Genomic DNA, 26595 nt, shown 5'->3' with positions numbered 1-26595 from the left:
TTACTTTATGTATACAATCTAATAAGCATTAGTTAGAGGACTATCATTTTCAGTTTTTACTGTTATAAATAAAAAAAAGTATAGATTTGCAGCATTAAGATTTTATTTATTTGGGGGCGCCTGGGTGGCACAGCGGTTAAGCGTCTGCCTTCGGCTCAGGGCGTGATCCCAGCGTTCTGGGATCGAGCCCCACATCAGGCTCCTCCGCTATGAGCCTTCTTCTTCCTCTCCCACTCCCCCTGCTTGTGTTCCCTCTCTCGCTGGCTGTCTCTATCTCTGTCGAATAAATAAATAAAATCTTTAAAAAAAAAAAAAAAGATTTTATTTATTTGACATAGGGGGAGACAGCCAGCGAGAGAGGGGACATAAGCAGGGGGAGTGGGAGAGGAAGAAGCAGGCTCTCAGTGGAGGAGCCCGATGTGGGGCTCGATCCCAGAATGCTGGGATCACGCCCTGAGCCGAAGGCAGATGCTTAACGACTGAGCCACCCAGGCGCCCCCAAATCTACATTCTTATACATACTTAGTGCCAACGTGTTTCTCTATTGAACAGAAAGCACTCAGCTGCTGAGGACCAGTGATAAAAATACGGGTTGGTCTTTTCCTAAGATTACTACATTATTGTTAAACATGACTTTAAACCTCTTAAAGAGGCAAATTTTCAAAGCAAATACAAAAGTGGAAAAACAACAAAAAAAAATCCCTTATTATTCTATGTTCATTCACATTGTCAAGTATACAAATACAAGCCAATTAAGCAAAGGATGATTTGTTATCCAGTATCTGACAACTTACCCTGAGTCTTTTTTGCCAAACAGATCGTAAGCAATTGGGCCCTACATAGGAGAGACACAGCCTTAATATTAAATCTGTTTTCCCCATCTGGACTTCACAGTCTAACTAGAGGGGGACTTTTGGCAAATCACTTCATCCAACAGCCTCATGTTCCTCTTCTGTCAAATGGAAGGTCTGGCTTGGATGCTGGAGCCTGTACGGCCCAGGTCACAGGTGTGCCGGCAGGAATGAGGCCAGCCTAAACCTGCAGGTGTGGGGGTAGCCAAGCTCTGAAGACGGACAGCTCGGGTCTGAATCTGCCAGCTACTTACTTTGTGGCCCTGGGCAAGTTACTTAACCACTGGCAAGTCAGTCTCCAAAGCTGTCAACTGGTATTTACTTCACAGCTATAAAAACTCAATGAGAGAAAGCACAAAGACCGCCTGTCCCTGTGCCAGATGGCAAAGATGCCCTCAGCAAATGGCAGCTTCAACCGCTCAATGCCAGAGCATGTGGCAGGGCTGTGCTTCCCACTCACCACAGACCCCAATTTCTGCAACAGCGATCGTAGCGGTACTTCCGTAGCATTTCTCAGGTGCCAATCATGTCCTGAGCACCTCATATCTATTAATTCATTTACCCTCAACAACCCAGAAGGTTAGTACTATTATTTCCATGTTACAAAAGAGGAAACAGGCCCACAGAGATTAAGAATCCTGCTCAAAAAATCACGATTACTGAAAAGCATAACAGACTCTTAACCACTATTCAACTGTCTTATCATCATTTTCAAATATCTGTGTATTTGCAGATCTGAGTATAAATATTTCACTCTCCGATAGCTCTCCAATTTTAATACCTGCTACCAAGATCTCTTTCTTACCAAGATTTTAAAAATTAAGATTATTTTGTTAAACACTCAATTTTCACCCTACCACTTACTTTAAAAACCTATTTTTATAATAACTGCCAGATGGGAACTTGTTTTTTTTTTTGTTTTTTTTTTTTAAAGATTTTATTTATTTATGTGACAGAGAGACAGCCAGCGAGAGAGGGAACACAGCAGGGGAGAAGGAGAGGAAGAAGCAGGCTCCCAGCCGAGGAGCCCGATGTAGGACTCGATCCCAGAACGCCGGGATCACGCCCTGAGCCGAAGGCAGACGCTTAACGACTGCGCTACCCAGGCGCCCCATAGATGGGAACTTGTTTTAACGGGGACTCTATAAAAAAAGAGTGAATGGGAGAAGAGGCATTTTTCAGCTTCTCACTTGGCACTTACGACCTCAGAGATCACGCCATGGTGCCTAAGGAGCCAAAGATACTTGGGAACTCTCATGCCTGGACAGTTACCTTCTCCTACTGGGCAACACTCTATCCCATTAGTTCACTCTATTTCCCTACCGTTTCCACCTCAAAAGTGAAGGATTTCTCACTAGACCACACTAACTTTATGCTAGCTCACGAGGCATCCCTTAGAGGACAGCAGGCCTCAGGGTGGGACAGCCTCAGATTCTGTTCATTTCCCCAGTTGAAAGGTTACTCTGTTTTCCTTCCTTAACTCACTTCCTTTTTTTTTTTTTTTTTAAGATTTTATTTATTTGACAGAGACAGCCAGCGAGAGAGGGAACACAAGCAGGGGGAGTGGGAGAAGAAGAAGCAGGCTCCTAGTGGAGGAGCCTGATGTGGGGCTTGATCCCAGAACGCAGGGATCACGCCCTGAGCTGAAGGCAGATGCTTAACGACTGTGCCACCCAGGCGCCCCCCTTAACTCACTTCTATCTCCATCTCTAGCAAGCGGGACCCTGATGGGGAATGACATGGTTACTTGTCTGACCCGACTGTCGCATTCACAGGCAGAGGCTGGCATGCTGCACGGCCACCTTCTCCTCCCAGACATTAAGGATGCTACAAGAAGCCTGTCCTGCCAGTCAGATGGCTTGATGTCTTATGCACAGTTCTCACCCGGGAACCTGCAGTGATAGCATCTAAGGTACCTTAGTCTGTGCTCCCTGGGAAATCCAAAGTTCCTGATGGCCAGATTCTATCCCCTGCTCTCTTCCCTTCCACCTTGCCAATCAACCGAGCCTCTATGAGTCTGAACCTCAGTTGTGAGGGATACTGCTGGGCTCAGGCAAACGAGAAGCTGTGGTTAAGTGTTTCCAAGCATTTTGAGATATTTCGAGAGACTGCCTCCCTGGAGCATAGCAAGGATTTGGGCATGGGGAGGGTCAAGAGTGAGATCTTTTCCCTAAACCAACACATTGGTCATCAGCCAAGACACTCTTATGTACACAACCTCCTAGCATTTGGTTTGATATACAGAGTATATTCAATATTCTCTAATGGATACAATCTTGTCTTGATCAGTTTCAGAGGTCTCTGAACCCTTTGTAAAGCATCTATGTTCAAAGAGCAGGGACTGATACTCCTTCGCACGTACCAGGGAGCCTGGCACATTGCCTTGCTTACGGCACACCATCAGTCTGTTCTGTCAAAGGTATCATGGTCAATGCAGTAATTTTCATGCTACCCGCTGTGGGTCATGTGACCTTCATTCCAATTAAAAAAATCCAATGTATTATCCAATGTAAAAACTTAAAGCTGAGCTGCTCTGCATTAGGGAAGGGCAACCCAAGCTGTCTTCTGTTTCCTTACCCACTGAAGAATCCCAAGCCACCTCGACAGGAGCCTCCAGGCTCTAGAGACCATTTGAAAATCAGAACAACTGGGGCTCTGAATTCTGACAGATGTGGGTATGAATTCCCAGCCCTGCCACATACTAGCTAGAGTGTCTTGGGCGTGTCATCTTTCTCAAAGCCTCAGTTTCCCATCTGTAAAACAGAGAGACCACCACTGAATTCCCAGATAGCTATCAGGATTTAAAATAATGCATACAAGTAAGTACCCAGCACATAGTAAGCGTTCAATAAAGTGTAGAACTTTACTACAAACCCTCAAATACCCTTTATTATTCCTTTTTAAACATATTTTCCCAAGGACAGAGAACAGAATGTCCTATGGAAACATAATTCCCTTGGGGCTACAAATATTGCAATTTTAGTGAAGAGTTACGGGAGTCAAAATATTTTCCCTATTTATCACTGTTCTTTGAACAATCTGTTTCCAAAAAACTAAAAAACAAAAACAAAAGCCGCATGACAAAATCCTTCTAAAACTTTGTATCTTCCAGTGAGCACCAACTAAGATACCCTAGACGCTAAGATACAGTAGAAACAATCACCAGCAAATCTTTATCTTTGATCATACATACAAGGGCATCGCTGGCATACACACACACTGCTCCAGGGGCTTCTGGCAGCAAACCCCACAAGCCCCTAGGCTGTAGTCTGTTGGGTTTTTTTTTTCATTCACTTTACCTGGAATTCCTATCCTCTCACCTGTCTGCCTGATAACATTCAAAGCTTTGTCTAAGTATCAGCTTCCTTGGTAAGCCTTCCTCCACTTTACCAAGCATCTTGGAGGTTAGTTCTTTGAAGGTCCATGGTCCTGTCACAGTGCTTTTCTCATTAAAGTGCCTGGGTATCAAGCCCCCAGCTCTCGTTCCTGCAGAGAAAGATCCAGGCCTTGTTCTTTGTATCGTCCCACAGATTCTGGTAGACAAAAGAAGCTCCCTACATATTTGAGGAAATATATACATGAATTACTAAGAGACAAATTTGGATTAATGACCCAAATCTACCAGTTACCAAGATAGAAGCTTGGCTCAGCAATTGCTTCATCTTTGAACCGTATTTGTTCTCAGCTCTACAATGGGAATGTAAAGAATTCAGAGTTTTTACATAGCTTAAATGAGGAAAATTTGTGAAGGGCCTAGCACAGTGCCCGGTATGTAACAGTGACTCAATAAACGGCACTCGCATTTCTTTCATTTCCCATCCTCACTGCTCTTACTGAATAGCTTTCCAGAAAATGAGACCACGACTCAGTTCCCTCTCAGTGCTGCTACCACCACCTGGAAATACAAATGGTGGTGTTTCATAAGAACGATACCCCAACGTTATTTTTAAGTACAAAGTATCTGTGCACTGTTGGTGGGGATGTAAAATGGTGCAGCCATTACAGAAAACAGTATGGCGCTTCCTCAAAAAAATTAACACTAGAACTACTATATGATCCAGCAATCCCACTTTTGGATGTATATATCCAAGGGAAATGAAATCACAATCTCTAAGAGGTATCTGCACCGCTATGTTCACTGCAGAATTATTCACAATAGCCAAGACATGGAAACAACCTAAGTGTCCAGAGAGGGAGGAATGGATAACCAAAACCATATATAGTTATAGATATAGATCTATATAGAATACAGTCTATTATACATAATATATATTAAATTGCCTATTACATACTATATTAAATTTTCTATGCTATATAATGGAATTTTATTCAGCCGCCAAAAAGGAAATAACTGCCATTTGAGACAACATGGATGAAACTTGAAAGCATTATGCTAAGTAAAATAAGTCAGACATAGGAAGATAAATATTCTATAATCTCATTTACATGCGGGAACTAAAAAAGCCAAAGTCATAGAAACACCGGAGATTGGTGATTGCCAGGGACCAGGGAGTGTGGGAAATGGAAATGGGGAGATGTTGATCAAATGGTACAAACTTCCAGTTATAAGACAAGTTAAGTTCTGAGGATCTAATGTGCAGCATGGGGACCATAGTTAACAATACTGTAATATATTCTTTTAAAGTTGCTGAGAGGAGATGTTAAATGTTCTCACCGCCTCCACAAAATAGTAGTAATGTTAGGTGAAAGATGTGTTATCTTATTATGGCAATCATTTTACAATCTATGCATATCAAATCACCATGTTCTACACTTCAAGCTTACACAATATTATATGCCAATTATATCTCAATACAGCTGGGGAAAAAGTATCTGTTTCTACATATCTGGCATTTCTCTTTGAATTCTGGATTTAATATTTATCAGTTTCTCTATAAGTTTAGCACACACAGAATCACCTCCAAAATTGCTGATTAATAAAATCCTTCCCTCTCATGTGATCTGTGCTCTGTGAGGGCAAAAAGAAAAGATAGTATGTGTCATACACTGTCGAAATGTTTCTAACAAACTGTATTGTAAAATAATCTTTAAGGTTTAAATGAACAGTTCAGTCCAATTACAGGATTTAATGAGAACTTTTCACACTGATAGTTGTTGGGAACTGTTATTTTTACAGATTTGATATTACATTTTGTGGTGTTCTGATTCAGTCTGGTGGGTATTTTCTCACTTATCCCCCCCCCCCAAGAAATGGATATTCCATCTTCTTTCTTAAAGGGTATCTTTACAGTAATGCAAAATGAAATGTAAAGTTATCAGAAATTTTCCAATCAAGAAAACGAATTTGTCATTTTTCCTATCAGGCATGAATCCCAAGGAGGATTGTGGCTCCTTCTGGATGAAGCCAAAAATCTTCAACAAAGTGTATGAGGTCCTCCATGATCCCCTCACCTTGCCTCCTCTCTCCCCTCCACACTATCCTCTTCAGCCACACTGAACTTCGTGGGTTCCTCAAGGGCAATAAGCTCCTTCACCACCAGTCCTTTGAATGTGCTATTTACTGCCTCGCCTTCCCCCTTCCACCTGGACACCTGCAGGTCTCGGCCACAGTGCATCTCCCACGGGGCCACTCACACCTGTTATCTCCTGGGGTGTCTCTTTCCTCCCACTCACTTCTCAGGCTGTCAACCGCATCAGGGTGGGAACCAAGTCTAACTTCTTTATATTCCTATGGTAGCACACGCCACAAACCATATTAGGCATTCAATAAATATCCTCAGAATTTGTCTAGAGAATATGTCTAGAGAAAAACAATTTAACACCACTTTATGGCTCTCAGTTTCCACTGACAGCAACATTCAACATGGTTGTTAACCCAGACCTCAGCAAGGAAAGAGTTAAAACAGCCTGTCTGTTTTACTCACCTCTTGTTTATCTCTGGGAACACCTGCAGTGGCAGTAATGACCCTTAACCAAACTCTGAGCCTATACTTCTGAAATGCTCACTAATTAATGACGTTATTCTGTACCCTCAAGTCAGGAGTAGGTCAGGAAGAACCAAGCCAAAAGCATTGTTTAAAGTAAACAAGAAGATTCATGATGTGCACCTGGTATCTTGCAGGAGTCTGCACTCTGGATGGTTGCTAAGTTATGTGCGCAGCTCCCTTGAAGACTCTGGACTGCCGAGATTGGAGTGGGCTTCCATGAGTGGAGGTACAGTTCACAGGTGGAGAGAAACACGGATCTGTGGGTTCCTCACAGAGGGACAGCCAAGAAGCTGGTGCTGACCCTTCAGGTCTTTGCCCGTGTAGATCATTATCCTGCTGTTCCTGCACCCTATCCTTTAATAAACCTTAGCTCTGGGATGCTGGGTGGCACAGTCAGTTGGGCATCCATCTTCGGCTCATGATCCCGGGGTCCTGGGGTCGGGCTCCCCACTCAGTGGGGAGTCTGCTTCCCCCTCTCTCCCTGCTCATGCTTGCTGGCTCTAATAAATTAAATCTTAAATAAGTAAACCTTAGCTCTGAGTAGGACTTTTTGAGTTGTGAATCCTTCTAGCAATTCACTAGTGGGTGGCCAAGGGACCCCAAAATAGCCTCCTTCTTGAGCTGCTGCCCTTCCTTGATGTCTATGATCCCACTCTTCCTTTTCCTCCTACCTTATTGTTTATTTTCTTTTCATCTTCTTTACTGGCTTCTATCTTTACCAGACTCTAAATGGCATAATGTCCCATAGCTTTATTCTGGCCTTCTTTTATCTTCACTTGCTTGTTAGATTATTTTCAGTTCCATGGGTTTCAATACCATCTATATATTGATAACCCTCAAGTGTATTTGCCTATTTCTCTAGCCAACCTCTCCCCCAAACTTCACAACCATACCTAACTACTGGACATCCCATTGGACGTCTACTAAGGATTCCAAACTTATAAAAAGTTGTCTACATCACAGCTCTTGATTTCAACCCAAACTTGCCTTTTTCTAGTTGTCCCCATCTTGATCAATAATACCTCCCACACTCAACTGGCCAAGCATAAAAGCTAAAGGTCATTCCTGGATTTTTTTCCTCCCGATAGTCCCCTTCCCCTTCCAATCTCTTAGCAAGTATTGTTGGTTTTGTTTCTGAAACAAATCTCTAATCCTTCCACTTCCTTCTGTTTCTAATACAGCATTTTAATCAAAATCACCACCATCACCATTTGCCTGGATTATTATAAATGGATTATTCTTTCTGCTTCTATCCTTGCCCCTTTTTATTTAGATTTTATTTATTTATTTGACAGATATAGAGACAGCCAGCAAGAGAGGGAACACAAGCAGGGGGAGTGGGAGAGGAAAAAGCAGGCTCCCAGCGTAAGAGCCTGATGTGGGGCTCGATCCCATAACTCCGGGAGCACACCCTGAGCCGAAGGCAGACGCTTAACGACTGTGCCACCCAGGCGCCCCTATCCTTGCCCCTTTCTAATTCTCTATTCAGCCAGTTATTTTTTATAAACCTACCTCAGTTTATATTACTGTCCTTAAAATACTCCAATGGTTCCCTATTATCCTCAGAACAGACTTGAACTTTCCATGCTTGATTGGCTTGCAAAGTACTCTATGAGCTGTCCCCTACACACACCTCTCCAACTTCATCCAGTATGACTTTCCCTTTGCTCATTATCCCCTGGCTCCCCTGGTTTTGCTTCTATTCTTAGAATATAGCAATAACCCAGTCTACCTCAAGGCCTTTGCAATTGTTGCCCACTTCTGCACTTGGAACTAGTGTGTGCTGTAGATCTCATAAACATATGCTGTGCGCTTAAAAGTACATGTTCTTAAAACTTAAAAGATGACCAAGCCCAATTAAACTGTTTATTAAAGCCAGAATGTGGTATATCCCAATTTATCTTTCTGTTTCTTTAAAAATAGAATGGAACTTATCAGTAACAAATAAGCCAGCTAGGCTTATCTCTAGAATGGTAAGATTATTCAACTGAGTTCCTAAGAGTAATAGGAAAAAATAAAACATGTTCCCCAATTGAATAGCCTTTATCTGAAACTTAACTCCATGTACATCTGGTATTATTAAGGTGTACGTAATCTTCCTAATTAAAAAGTAATGGGGAAACTGAATTGTTGCATGTTAAAATGATCTGTGCGGGGGCGCCTGGGTGGCTCAGGTCATGATCTCACGGACCTGGGATGGAGCCCCATGTTGGACTTTGTGCTCAGCAGGGAGTCTACCTCTCTCTCTCTCCCGCCCCCACCCCTCCCCACTGCTCCTTCCCTCTTTCTCTGTCAAATAAAATCTTAAAAAAAAAAAAAATGATTTGTGTGCTCTACACATCTGCAGGTGTCTATACTCACAAGAGTGACTATCCCCCTCCCCCTTGCCGCCTTTAAGAAAATTTTAATGGGTGGGCCTGACTGAGTTGCAACAATGGGCAAGGGAATGAATATTTGGTAGGATCTAAACATTAAAGTTAAGGTCCTTCAATAGTCTATCTCCCTGTGAATTTCCAAAACCTGTGCCTTTCTGAACCACTCGAAGCAAGAAAAATTAGATGTGTCAGATTCCTTCATCTTAAAGCTCTACAACATTCCTGAGTATGGATGGAAAAAGACACTGAATCAAGGATTTCCATTTTCTGCTGAGCTGTGTGGGGTGGAGGTCATGTTTCATCACAGGATTCTTTTCTTCTCTTTTTAAATTCTCTAAATAGACACTTCAAGTTTTCTTTGCACTGTTCTAATAAAACAAGGCATATTTACTCAAACTCTTCTTACTAGAGGGGCATGCGTATCTCCTATATTTATTCTCTCAATACATGTTTGGTTAGTGTTTGGGGGACCTTGTGAGAATAATTCAATTATGCCCTTCACTGCCTGAAAGACACTCAGGTAGGTCCCTGCTGCCACCTCTTATGCTCCAGTGAATTACCTTGAGCTGTGGCATCGACCTCTCCAGTTTATATTATTTGCCATAAAATAGCAGCAATTCAAGTTTCCCATTATTACTTTTTAATGAGATTTGTTTATACCTTAATAACAGTAGATGCACATGGAGTTAAATTTCAGATAAAGGCTACTCGGTTGGGGAACGCAATTTTCTTTCTTTCTACTACTCTTAGAAACTCAGTTGAATACCATAAAAATACCATGAAATACTTGAGAGGCTGAAGTACTTACTACATACAATTTATGTAGCAAGGTAAAGTTATATACCCACGTTATATATGGTAACTATATAAAAGCATATATAAAAATATAGATCCTATATACTTACATAGTGTAATAACAGGAGTATACACTATACTGTGTAAACGTAGGTTTACATTCACGTTTCACTTACTATGCATGGAAAGACTTTAGCTTTGCCCCCGAGAGTGCTTGCCTTTTAATAAGCACACATCTGGGCCTAGGATAGGAAGGTGAGCACAGCCCGATCCCTGACCCCAGGGGCAACATAGCTAGAGCCACCAAAGTTGCTCAGAGAGAGGAGTGCAGGGAGGTGCTAACCCTGCCCAGGGGACTGGAGAAAGGCCTCCAGGACAAGTGAACATTTTGAACTAAGCCGTGAAGAACTGAACGGGTGATCACAAGGTAACATCCATTCCCACTCTAAAAATGGGACATTGGGGGCGCCTGGGTGGCTCAGTCGTTAAGCGTCTGCCTTTGGCTCAGGGCGTGATCCTGGAGTTCTGGGATCGAGCCCCACGTCAGGCTCTTCCTCTGGGAGCCTGCTTCTTTCCCACTCCTCCTGCTTGTGTTCCCTCTCTCGCTGGCTGTCTGTCAAATGAATAAATAAAATCTTTTAAAAAAAGGGGGACATTGTACTAAATTTTGTCTGACTGTATTAATAATATACTCGTGTACTTTGTCCGGAAGTATCTGAGGCATGAATTTGGATAATTGTTCATGTGACTTCAGTTTTGCTCTAGTATGGTTCGAGTTTCCTCAGAGATTTCTATCAGAGAAATTAAAAAACTCAGAATGTGACGAACGGAAAGCTTTTTAAACAGAAGGGGGTTTCACTGGTTTCTTCCACTAAACTCTGTGAAAGGGTAAACCCTCCCGCTACGTAAGCACGACTGTTCATGCCTTTACACCCCCCATGAAGGCTGTTATCTTCAGCTCCGGGTAAGTTCATGATAACTCTGTGGAGCCAGTTTGAAGGCCATTTGTTTGAAGCTGGCAGCCTTTTTCTGATGCGGTGTAGACAGCCCTCCAGCTAAGCTTGCTGAAGCTACTATGCCAAGGGTCACAGACCAGAAAATTTGTACTTTAAAACATCTGACATGCAGCAATCCCTACAACACTGTGATGAGAAACATTCTTAATGTTGCAACTCATGTCTGTTTCCATTTAACCAAACTCAAATTAGGATTTACGAACTTCTCAGCAAACTACTCTACTCTTACATTGAATCACTGAGGAGCTAGGGAGAACACCCAATTGCTTTAAATCACTAGATAGGAAGATCCGCTTTAATCTCCTCCTAAACCAGATGCAAGTTGGTGTTTGAAATAATCTTAATTTTTTTTTTTTTTTACTTTAGGATTCTTTTTTTATCTTCCTAGGTACTCTTAAAGAAAGGGACATTCTAGATACACAAACTAAAAGAAGGAAACAGGACTAATGGCCGTTTTTATCGCTCAACTCCAGATACCGCCGTCACCACAGTGTTGCCTCCAGACACGCACGTTCATTGACTCAGAACAGAGACCAAACACCTTCTGGATGCTGGCTACATAAACTTGAATCTAGGTCTGTGGTTTCACTTCAACAGCTCCTAGCCCTATCAGTTTATGCCTCTTTTCTCCTGTCCAGTATTCTGCAACTCTTCCTTTACCATGCTGGCGTAACATTCACAGAAAACACATTTATGTAGATAATTTCAAAAAGATCAATATAACATTCAAATCATATAAACAAGAAATAAAAGGGAAACGACTTATAATAAAACATGGCAGCAGCAGGTAAAACCTTGGGCACGATCCCCGAGAAGCCACGAGAAAGTCAGCCGCTTACACCTACACTCGAGAGTCACCATGGAGACCGCGGTGACAAAGGCTGACTGATTCAGCTGTGTGGTCACTGGCGTCAGGATTTTCTGAATGTGAAATCCCTCTCAATCAAGTTCAGAGCGACGGAAAATAGAACTTCCCCTCAGTTTACATAGTTACATTCCTGGAAAGTTCAGTATGTATTAAAACTGTGGGGACAGTATTTTTATTTGTACATAAAACAGAGTTTGGTTTTAGGTTCAGATAATTATAAACTGGTCTTTCACCTCAAGGGCATTAGAAAATGTGGGTGACAATTTTTTTACTCTGCATAACTATTCCTGCATTGCTGGCAAGATCAGAAGGATGCATCAGAAGGGGTCTCCCTCCCAAGACTTGTAAATTAGGGCCTAAATCACCCCCTCACATTTCCAAAACTCCCCCTAGGGGGCGGTACTGCTCTTAATGAGAACCACTGTTCTCTAAAGAGATGGCATTTTGGTGGGTGGTGTCCTATAAGCGTGCAAACCAGAATCTCAGACGTCTCCTTTTGCCTCATACTCAAAGACTGCTGGCATACAGAAAAAAATTTATCTTTACAACCAAAGATGGAATCTGAACTGCTTTAGATTAAACTGAATACCTTAAAGGGGTCAAGGAATTCAACAGACGACCACTTAGCACAAAACAAAAACATTTAATATAGGACTTTTCCTGGATGATAGAGGATGCTTGTCAACTTTTTCAGAATCAGAGGTCAGAGGCGAGATGGGGCGGGGGGCAGGAGATACAGGGTGGAGGAGGTAAGGAACAAGGACAGAGAAAAAGTAACTGGAGAAACTTCACAGGAAAGAAGGTTCAAAATTTGGCACCAAGATAGACACACTGGTTTCATTTACTAATAATTTGGTTCCACTCTCATTTACTATGTATAATCACTTAATCTCAATTCTTCATATGTAAATTGGAGGATAATAAGGGTATTTCATACCATTGTTAAAATGATCAGGTGAAACATAATGTGTAAAGTACCAGGAAAATAGTAAAAGCCACTTGATGTTGGCTGTCACTATTTTTTAAAAGTTTCAAATGCCACTTGTTTCTAGAGTATTGGTGTTTAGATATATTTGAGATTTGGAATAAAAATGGTTACTAGACAGAAGCAGCAGAGTAAAATTCTATATTACTTTTTGGATATTCTGTCTCAGTTTCTTTTAAAATATCATACTACAAACGTAGGTGAAATCTAAATCTTTAAAAAAAAAAAAAAAAAGGCAGAATCTTTGAGAAACCCCGAATGGTGAGGGGCTCCTGGGTGGCTCAGTCGTTAAGCGTCTGCCTTTGGCTCAGGTCATGATCCCAAAGTTCTGGGATCAAGTTCCGCATTGGGCTCCCTGCTCAGTGGGAAGCCTGCTTCTCCCTCTCCCACTCCCCCTGCTTGTGTTCCCTCTATCGCTGCCTCTCTCTCTCTGTCAAATAGATAAATAAATAAAATCTAAAAAAAAAAAAAAACCCTGAATGGTGATAAACAAGGCTAATATTTGTAAGATGTTTCAGAAAAGGACTCTGCATTTCAAACCTTTAAAGAAGCAGAAAGGTTTGCCAAACCATTATAACTTTAAATCACAAACGTGTATTACAGCTGAAATTCCTAGATTTTTTTTTTTTTTAAGATTGTATTTATTTGACAGAGAGAGACAGCTAGAGAGGGAACACAAGCAGGGAGAGTGGGAGAGGGAGAAGCAGACCTCCCGCTGAGCCGGGAGGCCAATGCAATGTGGAGCTTGATCCCAGGACTCTGGGATCATGACCTGAGCCGAAGGCAGACACTTAACGACTGAGCCACCCAAGTGCCCCTGAAATTCCTAGATTTTAATGCTTTTCTTGATATTTGGTCCTTGATGCCATATATACATTATAATGAGCATTTTAGGGGCGCCTGGGTGGCTCAAACATGACTCTTAATTTCAGCTCAGGTTGTGATCTCTGAGTCATGAGATTGAGCCCATGTTGTGCTCTGCACTGGGTATGGAGACTGCTTAAGACTTTCTCTCTCCCTCTGCCCCCATCCTCCTGTGTGCATGGCCTCTCTCTCTCAAAAAGATAAAATAATACTAAAAATTAAAATGAGCATTTAATACAGGATCCCAAGCAAACTAGCTTTAGGATCACACTTGAGAAATGAACAGAGTGTGACAGACAACCAAATGTTGTGGCAAAGTTTTATACACAGTTCTTTTCGGAGGGCAAATCACCAGCTAAAATCTACCCCATCAAGGGCAGTAGACAATGAAAGATCTTTGTATGAGAACACAGTACATGCCTCTTTGGGGCAGGAGTCTAAACCAATTCCAGAGAGATTACTGAGCATCTGATATGGTATGGCTCCTGGCAGAGTAATTCAATTAATATCTGTTGAATGAATATATGAAGGTGAGTGTTGTTGGGGAAAAAGCATGAGAAATAAATCCTCCCTGATACATTAAACAATGAAAAATAGACACTTCAATAGTCTTTATTATTATGCTATTATTTTAAGAACACAACATAAGACCTACCATCTAGGCAAATTTTTAAGCATACAATACAGTATTGTTACCTGTAGGGACTCTGTAGTAAAGCGGATCTCTAGGACAGGTTTATCTTGTATGACCAAAACTGTGTACTCTTTGACAAATACTACAATAATCTTTCAAACCACTAACGCCAGTACCGATTTATGACTAGTAGAAGATTTAGAAGTTGTTTTTTTCTTAGCATATATTTCTTTTGATACATAGCATACATTGATTAAAAAAATCAATACAATCTTTTTAGGAAAGCAATTTGGTTACATGTATCAAATACATAAAACTGCTTAAGACCTGGTAATTCCCTTTTGGAAACTTCCCCCTAATAGCAGTTACTGTATTCCTAGCAGCAGCTTTTATGTAGCACTTTCTATGTGCCAGGAATTATCCAACAACTCCAGGTCGCATTGCTACAGAGTAGAGGATCTAGAATTTGCACTTGGGCGCTGTGGTTCCAAATTCGGTGTTCTGACAACTTTTGCCGTCTTAGCTATGACGAGGTCTACTTTGGCACTGTTTGTAACAGGAAAAGTTTAGAAACAAACTAAATGTCCATCAGTGGGGTAGAAGTTAAATAAACACTAGGGGGGCGCCTGGGTGGCACAGCAGTTAAGCGTCTGCCTTGGGCTCAGGGCGTGATTCCAGCGTTATGGGATCGAGCCCCACATCAGGCTCTTCCACTATGAGCCTGCTTCTTCCTCTCCCACTCCCCCTGCTTGTGTTCCCTCTCTCGCTGGCTGTCTCTATCTCTATCGAATAAATAAATAAAATCTTTAAAAAAAAAAATAAATAAACACTAGGATATCCATTGATAGGACAAAAAGCAGGCATTAAAATCAAGTTTTAGAAATAACATGTTTGCATGGACAAACAAGATCATTGGCTTAGTGTGAGGGAGAAAGGCGCAGAAGAGTACACATAGTGATTTTGGTCTACTAAATGTTTTCTTTGTATAGTAAAAATTTTTCCTTGGTGTTTTGCTGTATCTTCCAAATTTTCTAAATGAACTTAAATTCCTTTTGTACTCAGAAAAAAAAAGTTACTAACAAATTTCTCTCTAGGTCAGCGCAGCCCAAGCAATATATAATGCAAGTCATAAAATTTAAAATGTTCTCGTAACCATAACCACGTTAAAAAAAGTAAAGAGGTGGAATTTTAAAAATATTTTTAACCTATAGTTCTAAATTATTTCAACAGATGACCAACATAAAAACATTATTTTTTTGTACTAAGTTTACAAAATCACTTTAGCACATCTTAATTCTGTCTAGTCACATTCCTCCTGCTCAACAGCCAGATGACTAATGACTACCGTAATGGACAACACAGCTATAGATTCTTGGCAGAAGCTATACTTTGAAATCACATGCGCCCAAACCAGGACTTTGCAACCCTCCACTAAACAACCTCAATCTCCATGTAACCAACTACACCTGTGTCAAACTGCTTCTTTAAATGCAAAAAGATGTGCTTGGGAGATACATGGATCTGCATTTGAATCCTCTAACACTCATTAGCTGTGTGCTCTTCAGCAAGTTAATTAACTTCCCTGTGAGTCATTTGACCTGTTTTGTAAACAAGGATAACAACACCTACTCAGAGTTGTTGACATTGAAATAATGTATTAAAACATATAATATGGAAAGCACTTGATAACAGATTTTTATTATCTACTCCTTGCCCTTTGCAACCCTCTTTATTCAAATTAAGTAAAGGTTAGACTTAGCAGAAGGGAAAATTCTTAAAATGGAGATGGTAGAAAATCTCATTTTAAATGGTCCTAAAACTAGAAAAAGGAATATACTCATTCACTGTTGGGAATGCAGACTAGTGCAGTCAGTCACTCTGGAAAATAGTGTGGAGTTTCCTCAAAAAGTTAAAAATAGAACTACCCTACCATCCAGTAATTGTGCTACAGGGTATTTACCCAAATAATACAGAAACACTACTTCAAAGGTATACATGTACCCCTGTTTGTAGCAGCATGATTCACAAAAGCCAAGATATGGAAGCAGCCAAGTGTCCATTGATTGATGATTGGATAAAGAAGATGTGAGATCTATATACACACATACACACACAACAGAATATTATTCAGCCATAAAAAAAAATAAAATTGTGCCACTTACAATGACATGGATGGAGCTAGAGTGTAATGGCAAGCAAAATGTCAGTTGGAGACAAATAACCTAGGATTTCACTCATATGTGGAATTTAAGAAACAAATGAACAAAGGAAAAAAAGACAAAATAAAGAAACAGACTCTTAATTATGGAAAACAAACTGATAGTTACCAGAGGGGAGGGAGTGCAGGATGGGTGAAATGGGTCGATGGGGATTAAGGAGGGCTTAATGAGCACTGGGTGATGTATGGAAGTGATGAATCACTATTGTACACATGAAATATAACACTGTATGTTAACTGGAATTAAAAACTTAAAAAGCCAAAAAAAAAAAAAGTCCTATAACTAATTTTGGGGGCTATGGAAAGGCTTGTTGGGGAAATCCAATAAATACATTTGTCCTTTGGCGGGGCGGGGGCAGGGGGGGGGGCTGCCTAACGGCAGGCAATGAATGGCACACAACTTTGCCTCACACGGCTTTCGCTCAGCAAACATTCAATTCATTTAACAAACAGATATAAATTACTGAATATGTGCCAGCATTAATACTAGACAGACGTGATTAGGAGTGGGGGAAAAATGGGGGAGTATATTCGCCTAACTAAATGGAGGAATGAATAAACCAATGAATATTGTACCTTTTCTAATTTTTCTCAACTCAGTTGTCAGTTTTTTGAGTTGCTACTCTTGTTTCACCTAAGATTTTACCAGGTCAGTAGGTAATGGGGTTTCTTCCAAAAGGTTCAAATGAAATATGGTCAGTCTACTATGGCTGAATGTGGGTGAAGGGTCTATGTGGGTTCAACTTTTGTGTGGGTTTCAAGCATTTCAAAATAAAAAACTGAGAAGAACATCACCAGTTACAACGGAAGGTAATCATCACGACACGTGTCAATGCTTTTAAAGCATCATTGTTTATAATAGATCATCAGAACCATATAGAGGCCCCCAACAGGTGAAGGACTAAGACAATCCCCATAACCAAGAGGATAAAGTACTGAACGGCAACAAACTTACATCTGCAGACTTTGTCAATTCATAGAAATATGTAATGAAATGTGAACTGAGGGAAAAAAAGCAGACTAGGATCCATGATTACAACAACAAAAATCCACGTGATGTGCACTTACAAAACCTAAAAATGTATTTGACCAGGCAGGAATATTACTTCCTCTTCTAGGTAGATTGCCCAGGTTCATAATAAAAAAAATAAATAACATCTATGGTAAAGGCTGTTTGCTAAGCAAACATATCCTACACCAGAGGGCGGGATAGCCAGGGAAACTGCCTGTCTAGTGAAAAGAGCACCAACAAAGGAGCACTGGTTTTCAGTGGTCATGATAACATGCAGTGATACAGTTTAACCACCACTTGGAACCTTTTTCCTAATTGGAGTAATTATTCAGAACAATATACTCAACACAAACATTTGATGACTAGTGCCAGATTTTATTTTTACATAACTTCTCAATCTTTTAACCGCAAGAGTGCATACAAAGTGGAGGGGGGGAAGCCTGCCTTTCACTGTTACTGTGGTCTGATATCATGCAACATGGATCAAAGTAGCTGGTTCACATTAAGAGACTCCCCAATTTTCTTCCACAAGCACTTTGTGCTTGAAAACATAAAAACTTGCCAAATCATTTAGTACTTAAAATTAACAACACTGTCATCATCTCGTGGCTTAAATGATGACTGAACAATAACTCAAGATACTTGCTTTATTAATATAATTAGTATTCTTAGATCTTTTAAAATTGCTCTTCTCTAACCCTAGGGGGAAAGGATTTCAAAAGGCTAAATACATATACTGATTCAGGATATGATTTCTCACACATCCAACCTCTGTAATTTGGATTATAGAGCAATATAGAGTAATTCTGGCACCAACTCTTTGGCAATGTTGTTTGAAAACAAAGATACCATTACACACATGATCCAGCATTTTTTAGTCTGCATTGCATGTAAGTAAATTTGTATAATAGGTCTTCTTTAATATAAAGTACTAGATTTTTTTTTAAATGATTGAGAATATAGTTATTAAGAGACACTCCTTGGTTCAAAAGCTCAGAGGTAAAATCTAGGTAGAGTTTGAACACAACTATAAAGAGAAGAGATCCAAATTGCATTAACTTGACAAAAACTTTTGATTTAAGCATTAAGTTCTCAGGTAATCTCTTTGGGGGTACACATACAAAAATACCAAGAAATAACAATGTTTGATAAAGTACTTGCCTTGTCCCCAAAGTATCTACGCCTTTAAGTAGAAGGATCTAAACGCCAATTCTGGTTATAAAGTCTAACATCTGGTGATCTTGAGCAAAATACTTAATATCTCTCTGATTCAAATTCCCTGTCTATAAAAATGAGACTTAATATACAGTTATTTATATTTAATATATAATTTCTAAATTAAAACAATTAAATGATAAATGTGAAAATGGTAGTCCCAATCATTGCTAAGATATTATCCAGCAACTGTCTTATTCAAATAGATAATTTTAAAAGAGCCTTTAACCAGTATCAGAAACACTTTTTTGCATAACTTCAAGCCCTGGGGCTAATTACACATGACACAAATCTTGCCAACTGTACTGCTTAACATTAAAAGAAACTTATAGTTTTGCATCGCTTTATGTCATAGGGTTAATTACACACAACAGAAATTTCACCAACAGAACTGAACTATTTTAGCTTAAAGGAGACTTTGAAAAAAAAAAAAAGATACTAACAGTCCAAATCACATTTAAAGAAGCCAACAAAAAGGGAAAGCTGCGATGGATAAACGCAGACTTTCTTGACATAAGTTTACCTACCAAGACAAACTAAAATACACACCTCAAGCAACCAGTGCCTGTAAGATGGAAAAAGAACGCCATTAACGCACAGGACTCAATGACACTGAATGACAGCAGAGGCGTTTACTAAAGTTCAGGTCTCCCCACTACTTCTCTGACAAAATAAACCAACACGACACACAAAAGCGGAAAACCTCCAACACGCAAGGCACCGGCTTACCCGCTTGCAGCTCCCCTGAGTAGCTCCAAGGAAAGGGGGCAGGAAGCTAAGGTATATTCAATGAATGAAAGCGAGGACTGGGGCTTTGGGAAAGTGCACGAGACGGACCCTACCTTTCACAGATTTCCCAATACTGTGTAAGCGAGTGATGGAACTGTAGTTTTGGGCCACATTCTTCAAAAAGGCTTCCATCTCTTCCTGGTGGTGGTAGCCGAAATCCAGCGCAGCTACCAAAGGCAGCAGCAGCCCTAGCCAGAGGCGGACGAAGTCCATGTTCTAGAGATGAATACAAATAACAAAGCTGAGAACAGATAAGGAAAGGGTTGTGGACGTCACTAGCTCGGCTCAGCACTGTGCTGTCAAGTCTCCTGACACTACCGCTCCCTGCTTCCAAGAAGGTAAAAGTTGGAAGCAGCACCTTCGGGAGTTGGTGTGAGCGGAGCACGAGTAGCCTTGAGTGCCCTCCATCCCGCCGCCCGCCCCTTCCTCCCTCTCGTCCCGGAGTCGCCGCCGGCCGGCAGCTGCAGCAGCTGCGAGAAGCTCCGCGCGCGCCCTCAGCCTCACCCCTGCCCCGACGCGCACCTCCAGCCGTCGCCTGCCGCTCGCCGGGACCCGGCATTATAGCCGGGCGGGGGGGACGGGCGCCCCCAGGCCCCGCCCCCGGCGCCTGACTGACGTGCCGCCGGCCCACTCGGGCGCCGCGCGGCTCCCTACTGGGCGGGGCCGAGCGGCGCGGCCAGGGCGGCTCAGCGCCCTTCGCACCTGGGCGAACAGGAACGCGCGCGGCGCGGGGTTACGGGGGCGCGGCGGCCCGTGCGGGTGAGCGGCGGAGGGCGGCGGAAAACCGAGTCGCTTGTTGCGGTCCCGCCCTTTGCCCGCGCCCCGGGGTGGAAGCGTGTCCTCCCCTTGGCCACGGCTCCCGCGAGGGGCACGCGGGCGTGTGGGTGTCTCCAGCTGCTGCGAGTTTGCAGCTGTAGAGCCGGGCCCTTGGCTCACCTGGAGCCCGGGACGCAGTGAGAGCTCCACGTGGCTCTCACGGGTCTCGGCGGCGCGGGTCGTAGGGGCCGAGCTCCCGGCTGTGCCAGGCTCCCCAGCCCTGCTCTGAGGGCGCGTGTGTAGACGTTTTAAATTGCCAACTGTGCAGTATAGGAAAATTTCCGACAAATTTATTTGGTGTGCGAGATTGGCTCAATCAGTTAAATTTAAAACGGGAAGTCACATGCAAGAAAGCACAGCCACTATTTGTAAATCCAACACTCCTTCCACCAACACTCCCTAGGCCAATTTTAGTTCTCTTTTTCTAAAATGCTTCTTTCTGGAAGGATGAGGTGGTCTACATTTGCACGAGGGATAAGAGATTTCACCAAAGCCTGAGAGGCGGTTTGTGGCGTGGGCCAAGACCACACACCTGTCACACGTTACCTGTCAGAGTAATTGAAGATTCCTGCCGAGGTCCAGTGAATATAAAAAGCTTGAAAACCACCGATTTGGAGTAACATTCCTCTTTAACAGATTCAAAATACTAGTGCCCCACTGAAAACTAATTGAACAGAATTTCTCTCGAGGTCCTGGAAAGGACATTTTTAAAAAATGCATTGAGTGAACCCAATATGCCATCCAAAGCTGAAAACCGCCATTGATTTGCCTGCCTCTTCCTTGTTGCAGATACAGATAAAATTGTAGAACTGAGCTCTCAGGAACAATGAGGCCCCCTGTGATTCCCAGGCAGCAGAGCCCAGAGAGAGAAAACCTAAGACTGTAGCGTCACAAGATTTGGGTTCCAGTCCCTGCGCGGACTCTCAGTGGTTGTGTCAACTCACTGTGCCTTAGTTTCCTGGTCTGTAAAATGGAAATAATAATTATACGTACCTAATTAAAGTTGGCAGGCCCATTGTAACAACTGTATGAGGTGTTTATTAAATAATCTAGTTTAATTCATAAGTCTTTAGACTTTTCTAAGAGTTGGAAAATCTTGACATTGTTGGGTTTTTGAGCGGATTTCTTTTTAAGTGTGCAGCAGTTACTCTGCCGTGACTTCTAGCAGATGGCTTGAAGAGATTCTTTCACTGTTGTTCATTGACTAAAAGGTCTCAAAGGAAGTGGAATGGAGTTGAGGAGGTTACATTTAGGCAAAGTTACTATAAAAATAGGAAAGGGAGTTGATGAGGAACAAAGTGAAAGCTTGCTGATTGGACTTTAGAAATGCTACATTTGTTATAGAAGAAAGTAGTTATAGGATTTCCTTCAGTGGTACTGCGGCTGGAGACTGGAGAAATAGTGGCTTTGTCAATACTGAGGTAGAGATCGCAAGGGTTGTTGTTCCAGAAAATCAAAGGGGTGAAGTATAGTTGAAATTACTGCCCTTGGAATTCACAGTAGGTAGGAAGGGAAGCAAATTCAGAGAACCAATCAGAGAATTGAGGTAGAAAGAGTACAGAGGATTGAGGGCTGAAGGTCTAAAACCTAGTGACTCAAAGCATGGTCCAGGAACAGCATTGACAGCACCTGTAAACTTGTTGGAAAGGCAGGCTCCCTTGTCTCATTACAAACCTACTGAATCAGAATGTGAATTTTAATAAGATTCTAGTTAATTCACAGGTACATTCAAATTGGATTTGCACTGGTCTAGAGGTAACAAAAGCTTAGTACTAGAGTCTAGTGAGAAATAAAGAAAAATAGAAAGTTGGTCTAATACAGTAAAACACTAAAGTATGAGGCTTCAAAGGTGATCTAAGTATGACACCACTAACAGTAAAACCACAGTAAAGAGGCTAATAATTTGACAACATAAAAAATGTATACCTTCTGTAAAGGAAAACTCAGCACAAATGTTACCTGAAAAATTACAAACTGGAAGAGAGAATTACTAGCTCTTACAAAACCAAGAAAGACATTAATTAGCAGCCCACAAACGGAGTAATACAAATGACCAATAAACATAGTAAAAGCTACCAAAGTGGTTAGCAATCAAAGAATTTACAAATTTAAAGGGCAAAATAGTATTATGTTTTGCTTTTCACTAAGAAAGATTTAAAAGATGGATAGTACTTGGACAAGATCTGAAGAAATGGCATTTCTGCTGTTTGAACGGTACTATAAACTGATACAACACTTCTGGAGAACTATCTGGGAATAGACATCAACATTTAAAATACGTTCTTCCTTTCTAGGACTATAAGCTATGCAGGTAATTCAAAGAAGTGCTGAATTTATATATGTTAGGATCTTTACTAGCACCACTGTTTTTAATTGTAAAAAAAATAGATAAATGTAAATGTCAAATAATAGCAGATTGATTACATCAATTGTTCTCAGCTGGGGCGAGATTGCCCACAGAAGCCATTTGAAATAGCAGGAAACATTTTTTTTTTAAGATTTTATTTATTTATTTATCTTTTTAAGAGCGAGAGAGTGCTCCTGCTCTTAGGGGTGGGTAGGAGTGGGGGGAAGGGTAGAGGGGGAGGGGAGGGGCAGGAGAGGGGAGGGGCAGGAGAGGGGGAGGGGCAGAGGGGAAGGAGAGGGTCAGACAGATTATTTCGCTGAGCATGGGGCATGATGCTTGGGCTCCATCTCATGATCCTGAGATCATGACCTAAGGGGAAATCAAGAGTCAGATTCTTAACTTACTGAGCCACCCAGGGGCCCCTAGCTGGAAACATTTTTCATTGTCATGACTAGGAGGATGGTGCCACTGGCATGTAACTGGTAGATGGCAGGGATGGTACAAAACATCCTACAATGCACAGTACAGGCCCCACGATAAATTATCCGGCCCCAAATGTCCGTGCTGAGGTTGAGACACCCTGGGTTAGATAAGGAATATTACATCCATAAAATAAATTATTTTTCAGCCATAATAATGATGATGTAGATCTGTATATATTGGCTTGGAAAGGTCAACCATTGAGTGACAAAAACCCGATTAGAAAAGTAAAATGAATGGTAAGATCCCATTTTGGAAAGCAAACAAAAAACTATTCCTAACAGCAAGTTTAAAAGGTCACAAAAATGCTGAGTGGTATGCTCTGGATTGCAGTGTTTTGATTCTCTCTTTTGAATCTTTCTGTATTTTCTAAAAAAAAATTTCCAGCAAATGTGTTACTTCCTTTAATCAGAAAAATAAGGTATTTTCATCTAAAAGCAGAACAGAGCAAAAAGCACAGAAGCATCCGAGATGAACAGTTCTGAATGAATACAATATCAAAAATTCTTTGTACTGAATTAGAGAAATGAAGAGTGAAAAAGTGAATTACAGAACTGCGGAAGGCCACTGGAAATGGGATATGAAAGAACTGAAAAGGGAGAGAGTAGATCAGTCTTGCTCAAAGACGCTGAAGTTCCCTGAGTTAGTGGCAAGAATTGGAACAGAGGGAAAGACTATAGCTATGGGCTAAATACCTCAACAGAGGTCAACAAGAATAAGAGAAATGTAACTCGATTTTGTGATCTTTAAGCTTTCTTTTTTCTTCTTTCAAAAGTGTCACAAGAAAATATGAACAACTAAAAGAAATTTTGGAAACCTACAAATTCCACTTGCTCAAAAACAACCATTCTTAAAACAAATTTAGGTATCAATCTGTCCTTTAGCATTGCATAGTTGTTTCTATTTCACTATTATATACAGAACACCCATAATCATTCGTAGAGCTAAATCTTTGAGCACATCCTTATCTTCTTAGGATCAATACTTAGATAAGCAATTGCTAGGTAAAAGAGCATGTACATTTTTAAGATTTTAAATATTTTTAAATATTTTAAATAATACCAAGTTGTGCTTCTATAAAATGTCAAAGTATAATTTCAAAATGTTATAAAATAATTCTCATACAAATACAGTTAAACACAGTCAAGTTTTTAACTACCAAGAAAATCAGCAGTAAACAAAGCTGATTTAAAGAAAGATAAGATAATTAATGTGTATAGGTAAGTATAAGAAAATACTGAAGTCATTCTAAATTATTGCTAAATTAGATAGAAATCTGATTAATGTCTTACAGAACATTAAATTATGACCTTTGGTGCTATCTTCTTTACACAGCAGAAATTATGAGCGTCTTACCAATTTTCCACAAGTTAACAACTAAATTTCTTTTTTTAAAGGATGAGTTTTAGCTTATGCTTATTAAAGAAATTGAATCAATAATGAATAACCTTTCCAAACAGAAAGTATCAGACCCAGGTGGGTTTACTGGTGAATTCTACCAAACATTTAAAGAAGAAATTAAACCAATCCTCTACAAACTCTTTCAGAGGATAGAAGCAGAGGGTACACTTCTTAACTCATTCTGTGAGGTCAGCATTACCCTAATACTAAAACCAGGTAAAGAATTATAAGAAAAGAAAACTATAGGGGCGCCTGGGTGGCACAGTGGTTAAGCGTCTGCCTTCGGCTCAGGGCGTGATCCCGGCGTTATGGGATCGAGCCCCACATCAGGCTCCTCCGCGGGGAGCCTGCTTCTTCCTCTCCCACTCCCCCTGCTTGTGTTCCCTCTCTCGCTGGCTGTCTCTATCTCTGTCGAATAGATAAATAAAATCTTAAAAAAAAAAGAAAAGAAAACTATAGGCCAATATCTGTCATGAATATAGATGCAAAAATTCTTAACAAATTATTAGTAAATCAAATCCAAGGGAGCATAAAAAGAATTATACATCATGCCCAAGTAGGCTTTATCCCTGGTATGCAAACCTAGTTGAACATTCAAAAATCAATGAATGTAATCCATCACATTCACAGATTAAAAAAAGAAAAACAGGGGCGCCTGGGTGGCACAGCAGTTGAGCACCTGCCTTCGGCTCAGGGCGTGATCCCGGCGTTATGGGATCGAGCCCCACATCAGGCTCCTCCACTATGAGCCTGCTTCTTCCTCTCCCACTCCCCCTGCTTGTGTTCCCTCTCTTGCTGGCTGTCTCTCTCTCTGTCAAATAAATAAATAAAATCTTAAAAAAAAAAAAAAGGAAAACCACATGATCATATCAATAGATGCAGAAAAAGTATTTGACAAAATCCAACACCCATTCATGATAAAAACTCTCAGTAAACTAGGAATCGAGGGGAACTTTCTCAACTTCATAAAGACTATCTATAAAAAAACTGTAACTCACATCATACTTAATGGTGAGAAACTCAAAGCTTTTCCACTAAGATCAGGAACAAGGCAAAGATGTCCCCTCCCATTACTCATTTTCAGTATTATACTGGAAGTCCTTGCTAATACAATAAGGAAAAAAAAAAAAGCAAAGGCATACAACTGAGAAGGAGATATAAAACTACTTTTGTTCACAGGTGATATGATTGTATAGAAAATCCGAAAGAATCGACAAAAAAAAAAAACAAAAAACAACTCCTGATAAAAGATAAAACTGATAAAAGATTATAGCAAGATTGCAGGATACAAGAGTTAACATTACAAAAATCAATTGCTTTCCTATATACTAACAATGAAGAAGTGGAATTTGAAATTAAAAACATAATACCATTTACATTAACACCCCCCCAAATGAAATACTTAACTATAAAACCAACGAAATATGTACCAGATCTATATAAGAAATGCCACAAAACTCTGATAAACGATATCAAAGAAATAAACAAATGAAGAGATATTCCATGTTTGTGGATAGGAAAAGTCAATATTGTCAAGATGTCAGTTCTTCCCAACTTGCTCTATAGATTCAAAGCAATCCCAGTCAAAATTCCAGCGAGTTATTTTGTTGGTATTAACCTGATTTTAAAGTTTATATGGAAAGGCAAAAACCCCAGAATAGCTAACACGATGTTGAAAGAGAAGAACAAAGTTGGAGGACTGATGTTATCCAACTTCAAGACTTACTCTAAAGCTACAGTAATCAAAGCAGTGTGGTACTGGTAAAAGAAGAGATAAATAGGTCAATGGAACAGAATAGAGAGTCCAAAAATAGACCTCCATAAATACAGCCAACTGATCTTTGACAAAGGAGCAAAAGCAATACAACGGAGCAAAATAGTCTCATAAATGGTACTGGAACAACTGGACATCCAGAGGTAAAAAAAATATAGAGATCTAGATGCAGACCTTACACCCTTCACAAAAATTCATTCAAAATGG

The 26595-nt window shown here is 40.8% G+C and overlaps 1 protein-coding gene across 4 annotated transcripts in view; it reads right to left on the bottom strand.

The window, feature by feature from the left end:
• The window catches only part of CPM (carboxypeptidase M), a 100238-nt gene that overhangs the window by 48804 nt on the left and 24839 nt on the right, over positions 1-26595 (bottom strand). For 2 of the 4 annotated variants that reach the window (XM_026500068.4, XM_048218236.2), the window contains exons 1-2: positions 20075-20161; positions 19624-19786 (exon numbers count right to left, since the gene is read on the bottom strand). In XM_026500068.4, the coding sequence (XP_026355853.1) occupies positions 19624-19783 (160 nt within the window). In that variant the 5' untranslated portion in view covers positions 19784-19786; positions 20075-20161. Of the gene's footprint in view, positions 1-19623; positions 19787-20074; positions 20162-26595 lie in introns of those variants that run through there. The other 2 variants (XM_026500069.4, XM_057316544.1) reach the window with 2 other exon arrangements.

The sequence above is a fragment of the Ursus arctos genome, unplaced genomic scaffold (assembly GCF_023065955.2).
Source record: "Ursus arctos isolate Adak ecotype North America unplaced genomic scaffold, UrsArc2.0 scaffold_21, whole genome shotgun sequence".
In the NCBI taxonomy this organism is placed as follows: Eukaryota; Metazoa; Chordata; class Mammalia; order Carnivora; family Ursidae; genus Ursus; species Ursus arctos.
The sequence above is the reverse complement of the archived record's forward strand: the minus strand, read 5'-3'. Positions and strand labels throughout refer to the sequence as shown.